Genomic DNA, 17,401 nt, shown 5'->3' on the forward strand with positions numbered 1-17,401 from the left:
AGACTGGAACTATACCAGAAACTCTTCTAGTTCTCAGGCCTTTTAACTTGGATTAGAATTTACATCACTGGCTCTCGTGGGTTTCCAGCTTACGGACTACAGATCTTGGGGATGGTTAGCCTCTGTAATCACATTAGGCATTTCTTTATGATGAATATCTATCTATCTATCTATCTATCTATCTATCTATCATCTATCTATCTATCATCTATCTATTACCTATAATTTTCTATTTGTCCATCCATCATCCATCCATTCATCATCCTTCTATTCATCCATTCATCCATCTATCCATCCCTATCTATCTATCAATACCTTATCTATCTATCATCTATCTATCTATCTATCTATCTATCTATCTATCTATGATCTGATTTAGATCTCCTCACTGCAGGTCCTGGCTTTTTTCTACTCAACAAAATTTTCTTTTTTGTTGGTTGTATTATTGGTACCAAAATAGCTATGCATACTCATAGTTAGTAACATCACTTATGACATGAAATACATACTTTATTTGACTTGCTTTTCATATTAATTACAATAATGAGTTAAAAATAATTTTGTTATGTAAGGTAGAAAAAAGATTGTGCTAAAAGAAAGGTACTTGATATTAGGTGATTTAGTTTTCTGGAAGTAAACTACGTCCAGTTACAGAGGAGAATAATCAGTATTCCTCCTATGCAGAGGTGACCTGGGAAGCTGAAGAAATTTAAGGTCCAGTCCCCTGTCACACATGGGCCCCTTCCTAGACCTGGGCAGCAGTCTTCACAAGATGTAAATATGACCATATGTTTTGATGTCATTTGCAAAAGTAAGATAACTGAGACACACTTGTTTAAACCTCTGTCTCTTTCCTTTCTGACATTCTCTCCAACACCCTGGTCCTCTTTTCTGTTGGAAGTAGTTGTGGAAAAATTTGGGGTCTTCCTTGCCAAGTGTACATGCAGTTGGTATATAGCGAAATATTTTTATGGATTTGTTTATTATGTATACCCAGTCAAAATTCTTTCCTCTCAGAAATATATTTGATAATGTACCATACTTTTAATTAAATAAAGTCACATGAAAGATACATTTTTAGAAAATCTATATTTGTGGATTACAAGCTTCAAAGAGTGAATATTCCAAAGAGCACAAAAGCCTGTGTGTTATGCTGTGGGTTTATCTCACTTTCATTCAATGAAAAAGATCAATTATTCCGGAAGACTAACCCCTATATATAAAAGTATTATTATAAAATAAGTCATTCTAAAAGTTGATACACATCCCAAATTTGGAGGAAATCCAATTTTTAGTTATTAAGTAGTTATTGCTATTAATGTCAATATTATTTTTAATATTTGTGATATTTTATGGTATTGACAGCTTTCTAATATTTGTGAATTGTTGTTTTCTTATTTTAAATAAATATTTATTTTCACTCTTAATTTGCTCTGTCCCCACATTGTAGATATAATTCAGGCTCTGTAAAACCTGAATTTACTCATGGTCCTCTGCCTTCCCTTCGCTCGACCTCCGAAATCCCGCCAGGTGGCGCTGTTCTGCATAGCCCTGAAAGGTTCACACTGTTACATCTCTCAGGAGGAATTGTTTGCCCTTTATCTCCTCCCCGGGGAGTAATGCCTTTGAGGACTGAGACCCTTTGGGGGCCTCCTCCAATGCTCCAGGGTATGCCTTAGTGAGGAGGGGTCAATGGGTTCTTGAGAATGGACTTAATGAAGGTGGATAATGAATGTCTTAGGGCAAGGGAAGAAAAGTCTTGGAAGATTAGACTTTGGCCTATTTTCCATTGTTCTCCTCTCCCTTCCCCCGTTAGAGATGGCTTTTGCTGATTCTAAGATATCACATTATATACACAAAAAGACACAAAGTTGCAAAGAGGAAAAGTGGTTTTGTCAGCTCTTTGGTTGTGGAAAAGATTTGCACAACTCTGGCTCCAGCCTCCAAAGATTTCAAAATGCCATATGCTAGGGGAGAGCAGGGATGCAGTCACAAACCTGAAAGTTAGGTAAGACAGAGTGTTTCCAAGAATATCTTGTTTACATAAGAAGTAAATAGCATCATATGCGTGCAATAAAACAAGTCATAGGTTTAACCATCATTTTAATATTAACATAGAGTTGGGGAGCTGTGAAATTCTCAAGTTCACTTTGAATCACAATCTCAATGTTAAGTGACAAAATACTGAGAGAAGTGAGTGACTTGGGCTTTTGGGTTTTTACTGAAATAGTGGTACCAGTGAGACAAATGACAGCACCTCAGTTGGGCTTCAGATTGCTTAAGAATGCTCCTAAACAGAAGTTCTTTGAGATTTAGATTTAAATTAGAAGGCATAATTGCTGTAATTCTTTTGATTAGAATAGTCTTTGCTCTTTACATATATTTAACGCCTTTAATGAGGTTTATTTCACATACTGTACAGTTAACCTATTTAAATAGTACATCATTCGGCGGTTTTTAATATACTCACAGTTGTGCAATCATCACCAATATCAATTTTAGAATATTTCATCACTCCCCAAAGAAAAACCCTGTATCCATTAGCAGCCACTTCGCCTGTCCCTCCCATCCCCATAGCTTTAGGTAATCGCTGATGTAATTTAATACTATAGATTTGCCTGGTTAGGACATTTTATATAAATGGAATTTATGAGTGGTTTCTTCCAATTTATGTAGGTTTTTGAATAGGGTTTTTATAATCTGTTATTCTATCAGCTACTGCTATCACTACTCAGATAAAGAACATAAATTGATGCAGATTTTTTATGAAAACCTCCCTTAGAAAAAAAATAATAGGCATACATTTCTCTTTGCCTCAAGAAAAATATTAACATTGAGCTCTTTTATACATGCTTGAAGGAAGAGGTAAACATTTTCAAATATTTTCCTTAAATGAATACTTTGGTTTTGACAAGAGTGCAGGCAACTGTCTCATGCTTAATAGAGAAGGACTGAATCAGAAAACAAAGAAAGACATTTAAATTTATGATGTTTTGGAGAAATGTAAGATCTTTCCTTATTACCAGTGCCTGCACTAATTTTTTTTAAATGAAATTAAATAACATACTTTAGCTCTAATCAAATATATTCCAATGTGATTTTTCTTAGTTTTATACTATAGTAATTATGTGCAGCTTCAGGCAATATTTAATTAAAGATTAGACCATACTAATCCTAAAAACTCTGTTTATCTAGAAGTAAAAATCGGAAACACGTTTCCTCGATGCCTTCAGGCTACGTGAGGCCTCCACTGTGATGTTCTTTGGGACTTACCCTGCTCAGGGCACACACTCCTGTATCTGGGACTTTTCCTGACCCTTTGGCCTTTACGTTCTGTCCAATTCCTTCACCATTCTGTTTACTGCTTTCCACAGGGCAAGTGAATTTAGCAAGTTCATATTAATGTGCTATTTACATTTCACATCATCTCAACTATCACTCTCAATGCTTCCAATTCAAAACTACTTTACTAAAACTGTTCCAGTCTAGTGGCATTCAATGAGGATTAAAATTTCCAATAAAGAGAAATATGCTGTTTTTACCTTAGAGGCATTTGATTGAGAAATTTCCTATTATCAAAATATTTCCCTTGCAAAACATGCTTTCTTATGAACAGAGAGCAGTCATATCTCTATTCTTAGGCCAAAATCCCAGATTAACCATGTTCATGACATGACAGAAACGGTAAAGAAGAAACCTGTCCGTTTGGTAGATTTCTTAAGCTCAGTCTGCAATAGTGCCAGGTTCATAGTAGGTGGCCAATAACTAATACTTGATTGAACAGAAAAGGGGAAAGATAAAGTACATGTCAAATGGAAAGGGGCCTTCTATTTCAATCTTCTATGAGGTTGTGAGAAAAAGTAAAACCAAAATGTGATGAGGGCACAACTGTTTATATTCATTTGGAATATGATTTGGTGTGTTGTTTTTGTTTTTTAATATATTTTATTGATTTTTTACAGAGAGAAAGGGACAGGGATAGCAAGTTAGAAACGTGGATGAGAGAGAAACATTGATCAGCTGCATCAATGGATGAGAGAGAAACATTGATCAGCTGCATCCAATGGGGATGTGCCTGCAACCAGAATAGAACCTGGGACCCCTCAGTCTGCAGGTCAATGCTCTATCCACTGAGCCAAACAGATTTGATGAGTTCTTTATTTGACTATATTTTATATGTTCCAAGCTAATACTTATAAGATAAACCCAGTTTTCACACAATGATTCTTTCAGGAGTTATTACTTGAAGAAATTTAGTACCCTCTAAACTTCATGTGGAATTCAGTTATTTCTTTAACAGAGTAAGATGTTTCTCTGGAATATTATTAAAAGTTCATCTGTATTTTAAATATTTAAGCAATGGAAATTCTGTTAAATAGATAACTTCCGTAAATATATGAATTAGCAAAAATTCGCTCATATCACTAAAAAGGATTTGGCTCAGTGGATAGAGGGTCAGTCTGCAGACTGAAGGGTCCCAAGTTTGATTCCAGTCAAGGGCATGTACATTGGTTGTGGGCACATCCCCAGTAGAGGGTATGTAGGAGGTAGCTGGTCAATGTTTCTCTCTCATTGATGTTTCTAACTCTCTATCCTTTTCCCTTCCTCTGTAAAAAAATCGATAAAATATTTTTTAAAAAATTGGCTCATATCTATGTTTAAACCTGGTAGTCACAGATAGGTATAGGAAAAACTATTTTCAGCAGTGATGGACTATATTTGTTTTTATTTTATTTTAAAATATATTTTTATTGATTTCAGAGAGGAAGGGAGAGACATCAATAATGAGAGAGAATCATTGATTGGTTGCCTCCTGCATGCCACCTGCTGGGAATGGAGCCTGCAACACAGACATTTGTCCTTATTTGGAATCAAACCCTAGACCTGTCAATCTGCCAGCCAACACTCTATCTACTGAGCCAAATCAGCTGGGGCCATTTTTATTTTTCGGTATCCATCTATTCAAGTACAAAACAGTTGTTCTGGAATTATATGAGTCTAATAGCCTAAGGTTATTTTTCTGTGACTTAGCAAGGATCCAAGTACCTTAGGAAAATTATCTTTGTTCACATTTGAGTGTCTGACTTTAGGCTTTCTCTGATCACAACAGAAATCACTTTACTAAAGAAATAAATAAGACAAGTAATAAATCAAGACTATTCTTTCGAATTTATCAACCAATGAAAGTATCCTATATAATAAAAGGCTAATATGCAAATGACCAAATGGTGGAAAGACCTGTCATTATGATGCACACTGAACATCAGGAGGCAGACACTCAATGCAGGAGCTGCTCCCTGGGGGTCAGTGTGCTCCCACAGGGGGTGTGCCGCTCAGCCAGAAGCCAGTTTCATGGCTGGTGATCACAGAGGCAGTGGTAGGAGCCTCTCCTGCCTCCATGGCAATGCTAAGGATGTCGGATTGATGGCTTAAGCCCAGTAAGTGATCAGTCGGACAGCCCTCCAGGACTCCCAGACTGCAAGAGGGCACAGGCTAGGCTGAAGGTCCCCTCTCCGCAATGCATGAATTTCGTGCACCAGGCCTCTAGTATCTTATAAAAAGTGGAAGATGTCATTTGGAGGTAAGCAAAGATAGAAGGGGGAAAAAAAGCCAAAAGAGAAAAGATAAAATTATTTAAAGTATATATCCTTGACTTAAATATTAATAAATAGGGTGTAATATATCCATTAAAATATTGTCTCTGTTTTCTTTAAGACTGATTACTTGATATTTATAGCTAATGTTTATGAACACTTCCAACAACATTGTAGGTTCCATGTGCCTTACAAGCCCTTAATGTAATTGATTTTAGTTAATCAGCACATGAAGTCTAGAAGGGAAACATTATTGTACTTATTTTCCAGATGAGTAAACAGTCTCAGAAAGTTTAAGGAACATGCTGAAGGCTACCAAACTATTAGATGGCAGTGTCAGAATGAAAACTCACACTCTGACCACTTTGTGATGCAGCCTGCCACCATAAAAAAAATCAAGCAGCACCAAAACCTGTTTGGCTCAGTGGAAAGAGCGTTGGTCTGTAGCACATGTGTCAAACACAAGGCCCGCGGGCCAAATCCAGCCCGCCAGGCCTTGCAATGTGGCCCGCACCGCGCTGTCATCACTGCACTCCGCTGTCAGTTTATGACATTGTCAGTTTATGACTGTTCAGTAAACCATTCGGCCCGCGATTTAGGCTGGATTTTAGATTTTGGCCCCTTCTCTGATTGAGTTCGACACCCCTAGTCTGTAGACTGAAGGGTCCTGGGTTTGATTCCGGTCAAGGGCGTGTACATTGGCTGTGGGCATATCCCTAGTATGGGGTGTGCGGGAGGCAGCTGATCGATGATTCTCTCTCATCGATGTTTCTAGATCTCTATCCCTCTCCCTTCCTCTCTGTAAAAAATCAATAATATATATATATATATATATATATATATATATATATATATATATAATTTTAAATTAAGCAGCTATTTTAATTATTTTTCATAGTTTCGGGAACACAATTCTCTACACTAGAATCCTAAGTAAAAATATAAAAATCAAGCAAAAAAGCTACATGATGTGGCTAAATAATGACACCCCTAGATGATGATAGGAGTGCTTCATTTTTTCAATACATGGAAAGATATTTTCACTATGAATATCATTCCAACAATTTAAAAATCATCCAGCATCCTTAAAAAGGCCATGATCATTTGCATTACAGGAGCAGGTTTCCTGTAGCTGCACTTTAGGAAATTTGAAACTGAGCCTCTAGGGTAAGAGTATAAATAAACAATGCAATTATTATTGCTCAGACATTGTCAATTCATGCCCTGTAGTTAGAGAAATAAAATGGAAATTGATAAGGCATCAGAGTAGCCAATGTCTTTCCTTGCCGTGACCTTTCTAAGCAAGTCTCTAAACTGGTTTTATTCTCCTTAATAATATCCCGACAGAAGCTAGCCATTTTCCTGACAGGTTTAAAGCCTTGTTGTTTGTTTGTTTGGTACCAGTGATTTTTGTAAGGTTATACCACTATCCTGAACACTGGTTGGTATTTTTCTTCATGCCTTTAAATTTTTCATTCTTGTTCTACTCTCTATCTTCTTCTGACTCAAATCCTGGCTTCCACTAAGGTTTATTTAATTTCCATCCTATATATAATCCAAGGTTAGTAGAAACAATTGCCATTCGAAAAGCCTCCTTAATTTTGACCACCTTTGAAGAAAGAGGGAAGGAGGTCATTCTGTTTTATTTTGGAGTGTTGTGAGGAGGAGAACTGAGGTAAAAATGAGTTATTTATAAGAAACTCAAAGGAAATGTGCCTGGTTCTAGACCAGAGCCACTTAAAATTTTCCTTGTAAGTGTTTTTGAAGTCTGGTCATAAATAATTATTGGAAACTAAGTTTCAAATATTGCTCAAGACTGTACTTTGACCTTTACAGAATCTTTTGGGAATTTCTTTCCTCTACCATAAATGTCTAATAATTTTTCAGTGAAAAGGTCAGGTGAATTGAAGATTCTCACGCAATCGATCCATACGCATTGACATTTGTTTTTGTATTTGGACAAATGTTCATGCTGGACTTTGACTCACTGAGATATTTGAGGAATCGATCCTTTCAGCTGCTGCACACCAGAGAAATATTCTTCCTCTTCTAGGAGAGAGAGAAGATGTACGCCACAGATATAAGGCTGCACCTAAGCGCACCTCTGATGTTTCTGTCAAAACTCAAAACAATGCATTTGTCAGATATCATAAAAGTTTAACCTTACTGGCTGACTCAAAACATTCTAACATATTGGAATCATAATATATTTATAGCTCATAGGGGAAAGCATGTTTTACCTGGAAGTTTAAACTGTCTCAATCAGAGTATAAATAAAATGCTGCAGGCTTTGGGAATTTCGGTGAGTCACTGGGAAAGGTGATGAGAGGAGCCGAGACGACTTCCATCCAGTGGTTGGTGCTCACGTCCCATTCATTGGCCATTGGTCTAATGTGCTGACCACAAATTGGAGACAATGCTCCATCTCTGTAGAGTGTCTCATTCAAGTTGGGAAACACAGATGACATTTGAATTTTATATAATTTTAATGTATATAGTTCTTTTGATTTCCCCCCCAACTATTAAAAAAGGACACCATGGGCCAGATTTGGCTCCCTGGCCATGGTTTGCCAACATTTACTCCTGAAATCAAATTGGCCACTGACTCATGTGCAGTTGACTATATTTTATATTACTCGAGTTACAGAATCTATAAATTTTATTGCGTTCATTTGTCTTTAATCTAAGTGACTAGCACAGTGCCTAAAAATGGAAAGGTATAGTAAATAAAGTAACTAGTGAATGAATGAATGAGTGAATGATTACATGAACTATATCCATCCAGTTGAAATTGCCCAAGAAATGATGTGTGTCTTCTCAACTGATAAATGTTCATCACTTGAGTGGCAATCATTGGCAAAATATCATCAGTTTTTTAAAATATATTTTATTGATTCTTTACAGAGAGGAAGAGAGAGGGATAGAGAGCTAGAAACATAGATGAGAGAGAAACATCGATCAGCTGCCTCCTGCACACCCCCTACTGTGGATGTGCCCACAACCAATGTACATGCCCTTGATCGGAATTGAACCTAGGACCTTTCAGTCCACAGACTGACGCTCTACCCACTGAGCCAAACCGGTTTCGGCATATCATCAGTTTTTTATTTACCGTGTTTCTTTGACAAATATGGTTCATGAGTACAGAGACAAAGAAACAAAGAGGAAAGATATACTTATGTAGAGCATGGATAGGTCTCAGGACATTTGTGTTGTTCTCAACTTTTTAGACAAATACAATTTTCCTTTGAAAAATGGTGGAAATGACATATCCATGAACCTTTCTTGGTGGAGGCTGTTCGCTGGTCCCTGAGCAACTACAAATATAATACTACATGCCATTTCTTCTTCTTCTTCTTCTTTCTTCTTCTGTGTTTAGCTAGAGAGATTGCAGGTGGAAAATACAGTGGAATGGGACCAGAGGGAAATATTTGAAATTGAAAAACAAGGGCTGGAGAGAGAAAACAGAAGGCTGAAGGTCCAGGTGAAAGAAATGGATGAACTCCTCAAAAGGAAAGATATATTAAGTGCAAACTCCCAAGGTCCTGATTTCAAGACATCACAAATTGAACTGCAGGAGAAAAACAAGGTATGGCGCTCCTGAGAGATGGGTGTTCTCACTCACGTGGGTGTGTCTCTGAGGTCTAGGTGGAAGCCACCTTAATTTTTACACACCTCCAATCTGAATACTTCCTTTTGTGCAGTTGGATGGCTTGCTCTTTTTCTTATTGTGGTGTGAAATAATGTTGCTTATGCTTGTGAAACAGTGTGACAAAATTCCTATGAGAATGTCAGAATATGACAAATCTTAGAGTTTCAGGCTTTTCTGTAAGAAACAAAAAGTGAAAGCAGGGGTGGATCTTTTGCAAATTTGGTTTCCTGTTACAGCTTCTTGTCTGTGTTTTCTAAACACTTGATCATAGTTTTCAATAAGCATATTTTTCCATGAGTTTGAGTAACTATGAAATAAGCATTTCTCAGTATGGTTAAGTACTATGTCTGAGTAAATATTTAGATTTAGATAAAGCTCACTCTTCTCTGCTTCCTTTTTAGTTAGCCTGAGAAAATTATTTTTCAGTCAATTAAATGTCATGGTGCAAATTGTTTTTATAGGTTATGACATAAATGTTAAAACTAGATTAAATCCAAAATTTTACTTCAGGAAACAGGTTGTTTTGGAATTGTTTTATCCTAAATCCAATAGATATAGTCGCTACCATGATGAGATTTAAAAAAAAATATATATATATTCTTTTGGAATTGCGAATTATGTGTTTTAGTATCAATTTGCTGCTAAACACAGACATCCTGTTTCTATTTCTTCTCTTAAAGTATCTATAGCATCTTAATGCACAATTATATTTTTTCATTCAGTGCCTTTAATGGCAAGTTAAAAACGTATCTGATAAGTTCATGTTTTTGAGTTATATAAGTTTTTCATACTCATATGAGCTCTAAAAACTAAATATCCTATCACTTTTTCTTATTATTTATTATTCTAGAAGTTTATTGCAAATGCAAATTAAATTGCATTAGGTTTCATGACTTGGCAATGAAAATATCTAAAGTTAAATATTATAGTAAGTGATCAAAATTTTCTCTTAAGTGGATTCCTAAACCATTCATAGTGTTGTGTTTGGTTCTGGCATATAATATATATATATATATATATATATATATATATATATATATATATATATATATATATATGTATATGTATGTATATGTATGTATATGTATGTATATGTATATATATACACACACATATACACACACACATATATATACACATATATATACACACACACATACACACACACACATTCACACACATATATATGATAACATAGATAAATTTTTACAGATTTCTGCTTGTGAGAGCACAGAGTTATTTCAGTTATGAAACAAGTTTTAATCACCAAAATACCTATTTCCCTTTGACTAACTTGAACAGAACAAGCATTTATTTATATTACTAGAGGCTGGGTTCACAAATTTGTGCATGGGTGGGGTTTGGCCAGTCTGCCCTAACAGGCCCATTCAGCTGGGCTGGCCAGGGGGGAGGGGACACTGGAGATTGGCAGACCAGCCCCACTCCCTGGTCGTACTCCTGTCAAACTCCTGGTCGAGTGGACAATTTGCATATTACCCCTTATTATATAGGATACTCTGTGTCAGTCATGGCTCTAGAAGCTGGTGATGGGAAGGCTAGTGAACCATTCTCCCTGCCTAGCATGTGTACAGGAAGATATACTTATAAATATATGTACAGGAAGATATCCTATCTAATAAGGAGGGAATATGCTAATTGACTGTCATGCCCTCTAAGATGTGGAACCCAGAGCCACAAAATGGTGATGTCCAGTCTCCTCAGCCCTGCTGGGGCAGTAGGCACACAGCAAGGCCAGACCTGGCCCCAGGCAGGCCCAGCCACTCCATGCGCCTGCCTCCAGAGTCCCCCAGTCCCTTCAGCCCCCTACCCACCCAGGGCCAACCCAAGATGCAGGCAAGCCTCAGATGGTGGCTTCCCAGCCCCCCAGGGCTGCCCAAGGCTCAGGTAACCAGGGCTTGGCAAGGTTTGTGCTGCTGGCAGTGGCAGCAGCAGAGGTCTGATGGGGCGTTGCCTTCCCCTAATCACTGGGTCACCTCCTGTCCCTGACGCTCCTGGACTGTGAGAGGGAGCAGGCTGGACTGAGGGACCCCTGCTCCAGTGCATGAATTTTCATGCACCAGCCCTCTATTACCTGTAAATAGTATCAATGGTACCTTGTGATGATTGCTAAGTATAAAGTGCAGTGGAAACACCAATGAAGTAATTTATTCTATTTAATTTTGATGTCTTTCTTGCTATATCAAAATGTTATAACAATACAGTATGTCCATTAGGGACCTGTTTGGAGCTGGCATACATGCCATTGACCTATTCCATTCAGAGGGTCCACTGGGTTCAGATCTGGGCTCTTTGGGGCCCATGTAGTTTTTCAGCTTAGAACTAGACAGAACTTGAATACTGGAAGATTCTGAAAGGTCTGACAGGACCAGTGGGTGTGCTCATCAAATACAGACTATTCCTTAAGTGTATGTCTTTTTGATGGCAGGGAGGGGGTATTAGTGATTTTTACACTCTTCATTAAAAATTCAGACTCCTTGAATAAAAATAATTATGAATAATTACAAATGAATCAAAGCTGCATATAGAATGTTCCAGTTCAGAGAATAGAGATGTTATAACAAAGCTATATTGTAACTCCAACATTATTTCAATAAAAACTCATCTCTATGTACATGAAATACTATTATTATATAGGAGTAACATGTATACACAGAACTACCATATTTCTGTATGCATATAAGTACTGTTATGATTAAGACAGTGGAAATAGGTGCTGATATGTATGAGACATCACCATAAGCACCATAAGCACCATTTATCATTAGTCTCTAGAGATGTAAGGTATCTTACCACTTAATATTATATCTAATCTCATTTGACAAGTGATTATGGCAGACATAAGTCTACATAGAAATCTCCAAATCATAGAAATCTCCATGTCAACACACTTTGTTTATTTCTTGAATTTTGAGAATCTCATTGTTCAGCGGAATTTGTATAAATCCTTATACACGAGGGGAAGACTTTCACAGGGCATTACCCCATGGGGGACTCCAGAGGTAGGCGCATGGAGCTTTTTTTTGTGTGTGGCTTTAGTATAATAGGGAATACATTTTAAAGAAAATGCCTTTCAATTTTAAATTACACTGTGAATTGAAAGACAAAGATTCCCTTTTCCAAGAAAAAAGTTATTGGAAAATGTTGTCAGTATTCTATGGGGTAATGCCCTGTGAACTATTCGATGTGTCTCTCATGAAATGCTCTGGAAACTTGTTTTCTTAAATCATTCTGGCAACCAAATCCCTTCATTTAGGTCACATACAGGGTCATTTTCAGAAAGTTATTGTGACAGAATGGTACCTGATACATCTTGGGAAGATGAGGAATTAATCTGAAAGTGGAAAGGCCACCAAAGTCAGTTCTTAGTGAATTTGCTTTACTGTCAGGCAATGACATTATATTGAATTCCTAACTAGTATATATGAGGAATGTCTCATTCATACTTCTTATTAAAGTTGTCCTATTCACTTGCTGTTTATTAGTTTGTAATACTTTTAATGAAAAAAAAACATTTAGTTTTTTTTTAGCTTCAATGGTTATAAAGGAAGTATGAATGAAGCATTATTTTCAAAATGATTTTTTTATGCAGTACAAGTTTAAATATATAAATTTATTTATTTATATCCACAGTACATGTAGATTATGAGTAGATTTTCTCCCAAATATGGGTTAAATGCGTTTTATAGCTTTATCTCTATTTGCAGAAACTCATTCCATATACACATATACACACATATACACATATATACATACACACACACATGCACACACACACACCCACACACTTATATATATACATATACACTGAGTGGCCAGATTATTATGATCTCTGAATGCATAATAATCTGGCCACTCAATTTATATCCTATACAATAAAAGGCTAATTTTCCCCTCAATCAGATCTCTTCACTGCCCTCCCCTGCCAGCCTTATCACCCCTAACTGCTCTCCCCTGCTGGTCTGATCCCCACAATTGCCTTCCCCTATAGGCCTGGGTCTTCCCACCAACTGCCCTTCTCTGCAGGCCTGGTCACCTCCAACTTCCGTCCTCTGACAGCCTGGTCACCTCGAACTGCCCTCCCTTTCAGGCTTGATCGACCAGCAGGCAGGCTGGCCAACTGCCAATGTCCCCTCCCCCTGGCCAGTCTGGCCAGACCCCACCCATGCACAAATTCATGCACTGGGCCTCTAAGTACATACACTGAGTGGCCAGATTATTATGTGTTCAGAGGTCATAATAATCTGGCCACTAAGTGTATATATTTTTTAAGTATCATAATATTAAATAGTTTCTACAAGTATTAGTTTCCAACACCTAATATATTTAAAGTGGTATGAAATTTGTTCATTCAGAATGCATATAAATATTTGGAAGAAATATACAGGAGAAGAAGCATTGGAAGTTTTCTTATATTGACCACATTCTTATTAATAGAAATCCAGGCTTCTTTAGGGAAAAAACCTGGGAGAAATAAATGTAGCTTTCTTACCTGTTTTTATCTACGCTGAGTTGAAAAACATTGGCTGTCTCATTAACTCAACCAGGTATATTTCAGTAATTAATTACCAAAAAATCGAAATTTACATTACTTCAATGTCTAGAAAAAGTACTCATTTTGTTCCAGTGTGATTATACTGGGTTTTATGGGGATTCACTATACATGTTCCATCCCTATGTCATATTGCCTTCTGACCAAAAAAAAAAAAAAAAAAAAAAAAGGAAAATGGAAAGTCTATTAAATTAAAAAAAAACAAAAACAAAATAAAACACCCAAACCACACACTATTTTTTGTCCAGCATTCTGTTCTGTTTTAATAAAAACCTAAGGAATTTGACTCTCAAGATAATCTTGCCAGCTATCTTATTTATGTCTGAATGCACAGTAGATGTACATTTTATATCTCTGTGACAAAATACCACACACACGATGCCAAGTGTGAATGATGCTAAAACAACAGTATACAGAAAACAGATGTCGTTAACTAAGTACATAGTACATACCACAGCTTCTGCTAGGTATGGAACAAACATGGCATCATATAAAGTCTACGGGTAGTATTTTGATCATTCTCATTTTATAGCTGATAAACCTGAAATATATTTTATTTTTTAAAAGTATATTTTAAAAGTATTTTTTATTGATTTTTTTACAGAGAGGCAGGGAGAGGGATAGAGAGTTAGATACATCAATGAGAGAGAAACATCGATCAGCTGCCTCCTGCACACTCCCTACTGGGTATGTGCCTGCAACCAAGGTACATGCCCTTGACCAGAATTGAACTTGGGACTCTTGAGTCTGCAGACCGATGCTCTGTCCACTGAGCCAAACCGATTTGGAATAAATCTGAAATCTTGTGAGGTTTTGTAACATGGCCCAGAAATAAAGGAGCAGGTTTGCACTGAGAAACGAAGACAAGCATTACTTGAATCATCTGTGAACCAGAAGTAAAGCATTATACTCACTCTAGGTTTCAATTGAATTAAGCTGTTTGTCTTTATATTGCCTGGAAAATAATGTCACACATGAGTAGCCAGCAACACGGAGTACATGGTGTCCTGGGACGGGGTGGCCTGCATTTGCAGTGAAGGAGTTCATGGTAATGAACATCTGGATCCTGGGGGATGCTGTTAACTTACTATGACAAGGGATTTGGTCCATCAGCAGCACAGTCCACCGTCTGTCCCAGCGCGGCCTTCGCCAAGTGTATGGTGTGTGATTACCAAGGAATTCTCCTAGGAGTGAAAGTACTGAACTGCCTGTTTTACCAAAAGCAGTCCTAACCTCTGGCACAGTCTCTGACTCGGTTCTCCCTCCTTTACTCTAACACCAGCTCTATTTCTATTTCACTCTTTGTACACCCAGAGGTGGTAGGAGCTATCAATCAAAGTGGAACATCCAAGTAGGCTGGACTCACAGCTATTCAAATTGGAAATAAAATGTCCACATGGGAGGAAACAGGTGGATCTACTGACGAGCTTCCCTCCCCTCACTGTTCACTTGTTTTGAGTCCCTGTGCTGTCTACGCGCTGGCCCACGCTAGTTCTCAATCTGAGGCTCGGTCAATCACTGAAAGAATACACTATCCTCGTAACTCAGTCGTATCAACAATTTTGAGTTTCAGTGAGTTGCCAGAGCACTCAGAGGGCTTGGTAAAGCACAGGCTACCAGTCCCCACCTGAGATTTGCAGATTCAGCAGGTCTGTGCCGGGCCTTGATATTTGCATTTTAACAAGTTCCCAGGTGATGCTGATGCTGCTGGTCTGGAGGCCAAACACTACCCCGTGGTGGGCAAACTGCGGCTCACGAGCCACATGTGGCTCTTTCGCCCCTTGAGTGTGGTGCTTCCACAAAATACCACGGCCTGGGGGAGTCTATTTTGAAGTAGTGGCGTTAGAAGAAGTTTAAGTTTAAAAAATTTGGCTCTCAAAAGAAATTTCAATCATTGTACTGCTGATATTTGGCTCTGCTGACTGATGAGTTTGCCGACCACTGCACTGCACTATGGTAGGCACTGGAGAGGGAAGCATGGAAAAATCAGGAAAAACAAATGTTCCCAAGTGACATTTCTCTTATTCTGTTATGGATAAGCATCCCATTAAGTCTTTCCATGTTATGGGTATACTGGTAGCCACAGCCTCTCAGAGAACTATGGTATGCCTCCTTGGTTCTCGGCCCTCGCTTCAGATTAGAATCACTTGGAGAGATTATTAAGAAATACTCAGGCCCTAGCCAGTTTGACTCAGTGGATAGAGCATCAGCCTGGGAACCAAAAAAATCCCAGGTTTGATTCTGGTCAAGAGTTTGTACCTTGATTGTAGCTCCTTCCCGGCCTGGGCTCTGGTTGGGGCTCATGCAGGAGGCAACCCATTGATGTGCTTCTCTCACATCCATATTTTTGTCTTTCTCTCTCCCACTCTCGCAAAAAAATCCATGAAAAAATATCCTCAGGTGAGGATTAACAAAACAAATACAAAAAAATACTCAGGTGTGGGGTGGTGTATGCTGCCTTCTCTCCCCACCCTTATGCCCAAGTGGTTGCAATGAGCAGCCAGGGTACAGTATGGCAGCAAGCCCAAAAGGGAAGGCCCAACCTTGAAGGCATCCAGTGGACCCCTCTCCTTCCTAAATCCCGGGTGTGCTTTCATGGTGCTTTCCTATCACAATGGCCTGAAGATCCAAGGCTTCCCCACGGTGAGCTTCATTTCACTTGTTTCTTCATTCTCTACTTCAAAAGTGTCTTCCCTCTGTGATGATACAATGAGTGACTTCGAAATAAGGCCCCGCTCCTCTGCTCAGTGCTTAGCTAATCTGACAACATGTAACTACAGATTATATAAAAAGTTCAGACAAATCAGGAGTAAAACCCATGAATTACCAAAGTAGGATTTAGGAAAAGTTTATTGTGCCCAAACCAAAAAGATAGTTCATGAGCCAGGAACACTCAACCCGATGGAATGAGGCTCCAGTATGCATGGCTATATAGTAGATGATAGAGTGAGGAGGCAGGGACTGTTCACAGTGATTGGACATATTATTATCATCATAAATGATAGGGAATTGGTTAGTGGTCACCTCACATCACTTTTGGGGAACACTTCAAGTTCCACATGTGACTTCCAGAATCGTAAGCAAGAAATGAGCCAGGTCAAAGGAATCTTGCAAATGAAGCTAAATTAAGCTTTGTTTGGAGGACTAAATTGGTTTTGTCTGCTCAGTGAATCTTCGAGGCTAGGCTCCATTTGTTTTTTATTTTAATGATTACAATACCACACCCATCAGAACACCTGTAAGCAGTAATATCGGAAGGACTAGGCCACGGGGGTTGAAAGACATGGATCAAGCAATTCTCGACTCTCCTCCTCTCTCCACTCCCCAATCCTCTTCTCAGGTAAGTTTCCTCGGGTGCTTTTCCTCATTGGGGTTACCTGGCTGTCCTCCTCACACCTCCAAAAAGGAGAGAGAGCACCAGGTAAGCTATGTTCTCATTTCTGTTGTTAGTCATAATGTACCTGACCACAAGGCTCTCATTTTCTTAATGCCGTGTTTCCCCGAAAATAAGACATCCTTCTAAAATAAGACCCAGCGCATGGAAAGACATCCCCTGAAAATAAGACCTAGCGCAACTTTGGGAGA

The 17,401-nt window shown here is 38.2% G+C and overlaps 1 protein-coding gene across 5 annotated transcripts in view; it reads left to right on the forward strand.

The window, feature by feature from the left end:
- Positions 1-17,401, forward strand: part of CCDC102B (coiled-coil domain containing 102B) — a 134,105-nt gene that overhangs the window by 50,587 nt on the left and 66,117 nt on the right. For all 5 annotated transcript variants that reach the window (XM_084888906.1, XM_084888905.1, XM_084888909.1 and 2 more), the window contains one exon: positions 8,974-9,183. In XM_084888906.1, the coding sequence (XP_084745032.1) occupies positions 8,974-9,183 (210 nt within the window). The remainder of the gene's footprint in view (positions 1-8,973; positions 9,184-17,401) is intronic.

The sequence above is a fragment of the Pipistrellus hanaki genome (assembly GCF_964339955.1).
Source record: "Pipistrellus hanaki genome assembly, chromosome: 6".
In the NCBI taxonomy this organism is placed as follows: domain Eukaryota; kingdom Metazoa; phylum Chordata; class Mammalia; order Chiroptera; family Vespertilionidae; genus Pipistrellus; species Pipistrellus hanaki.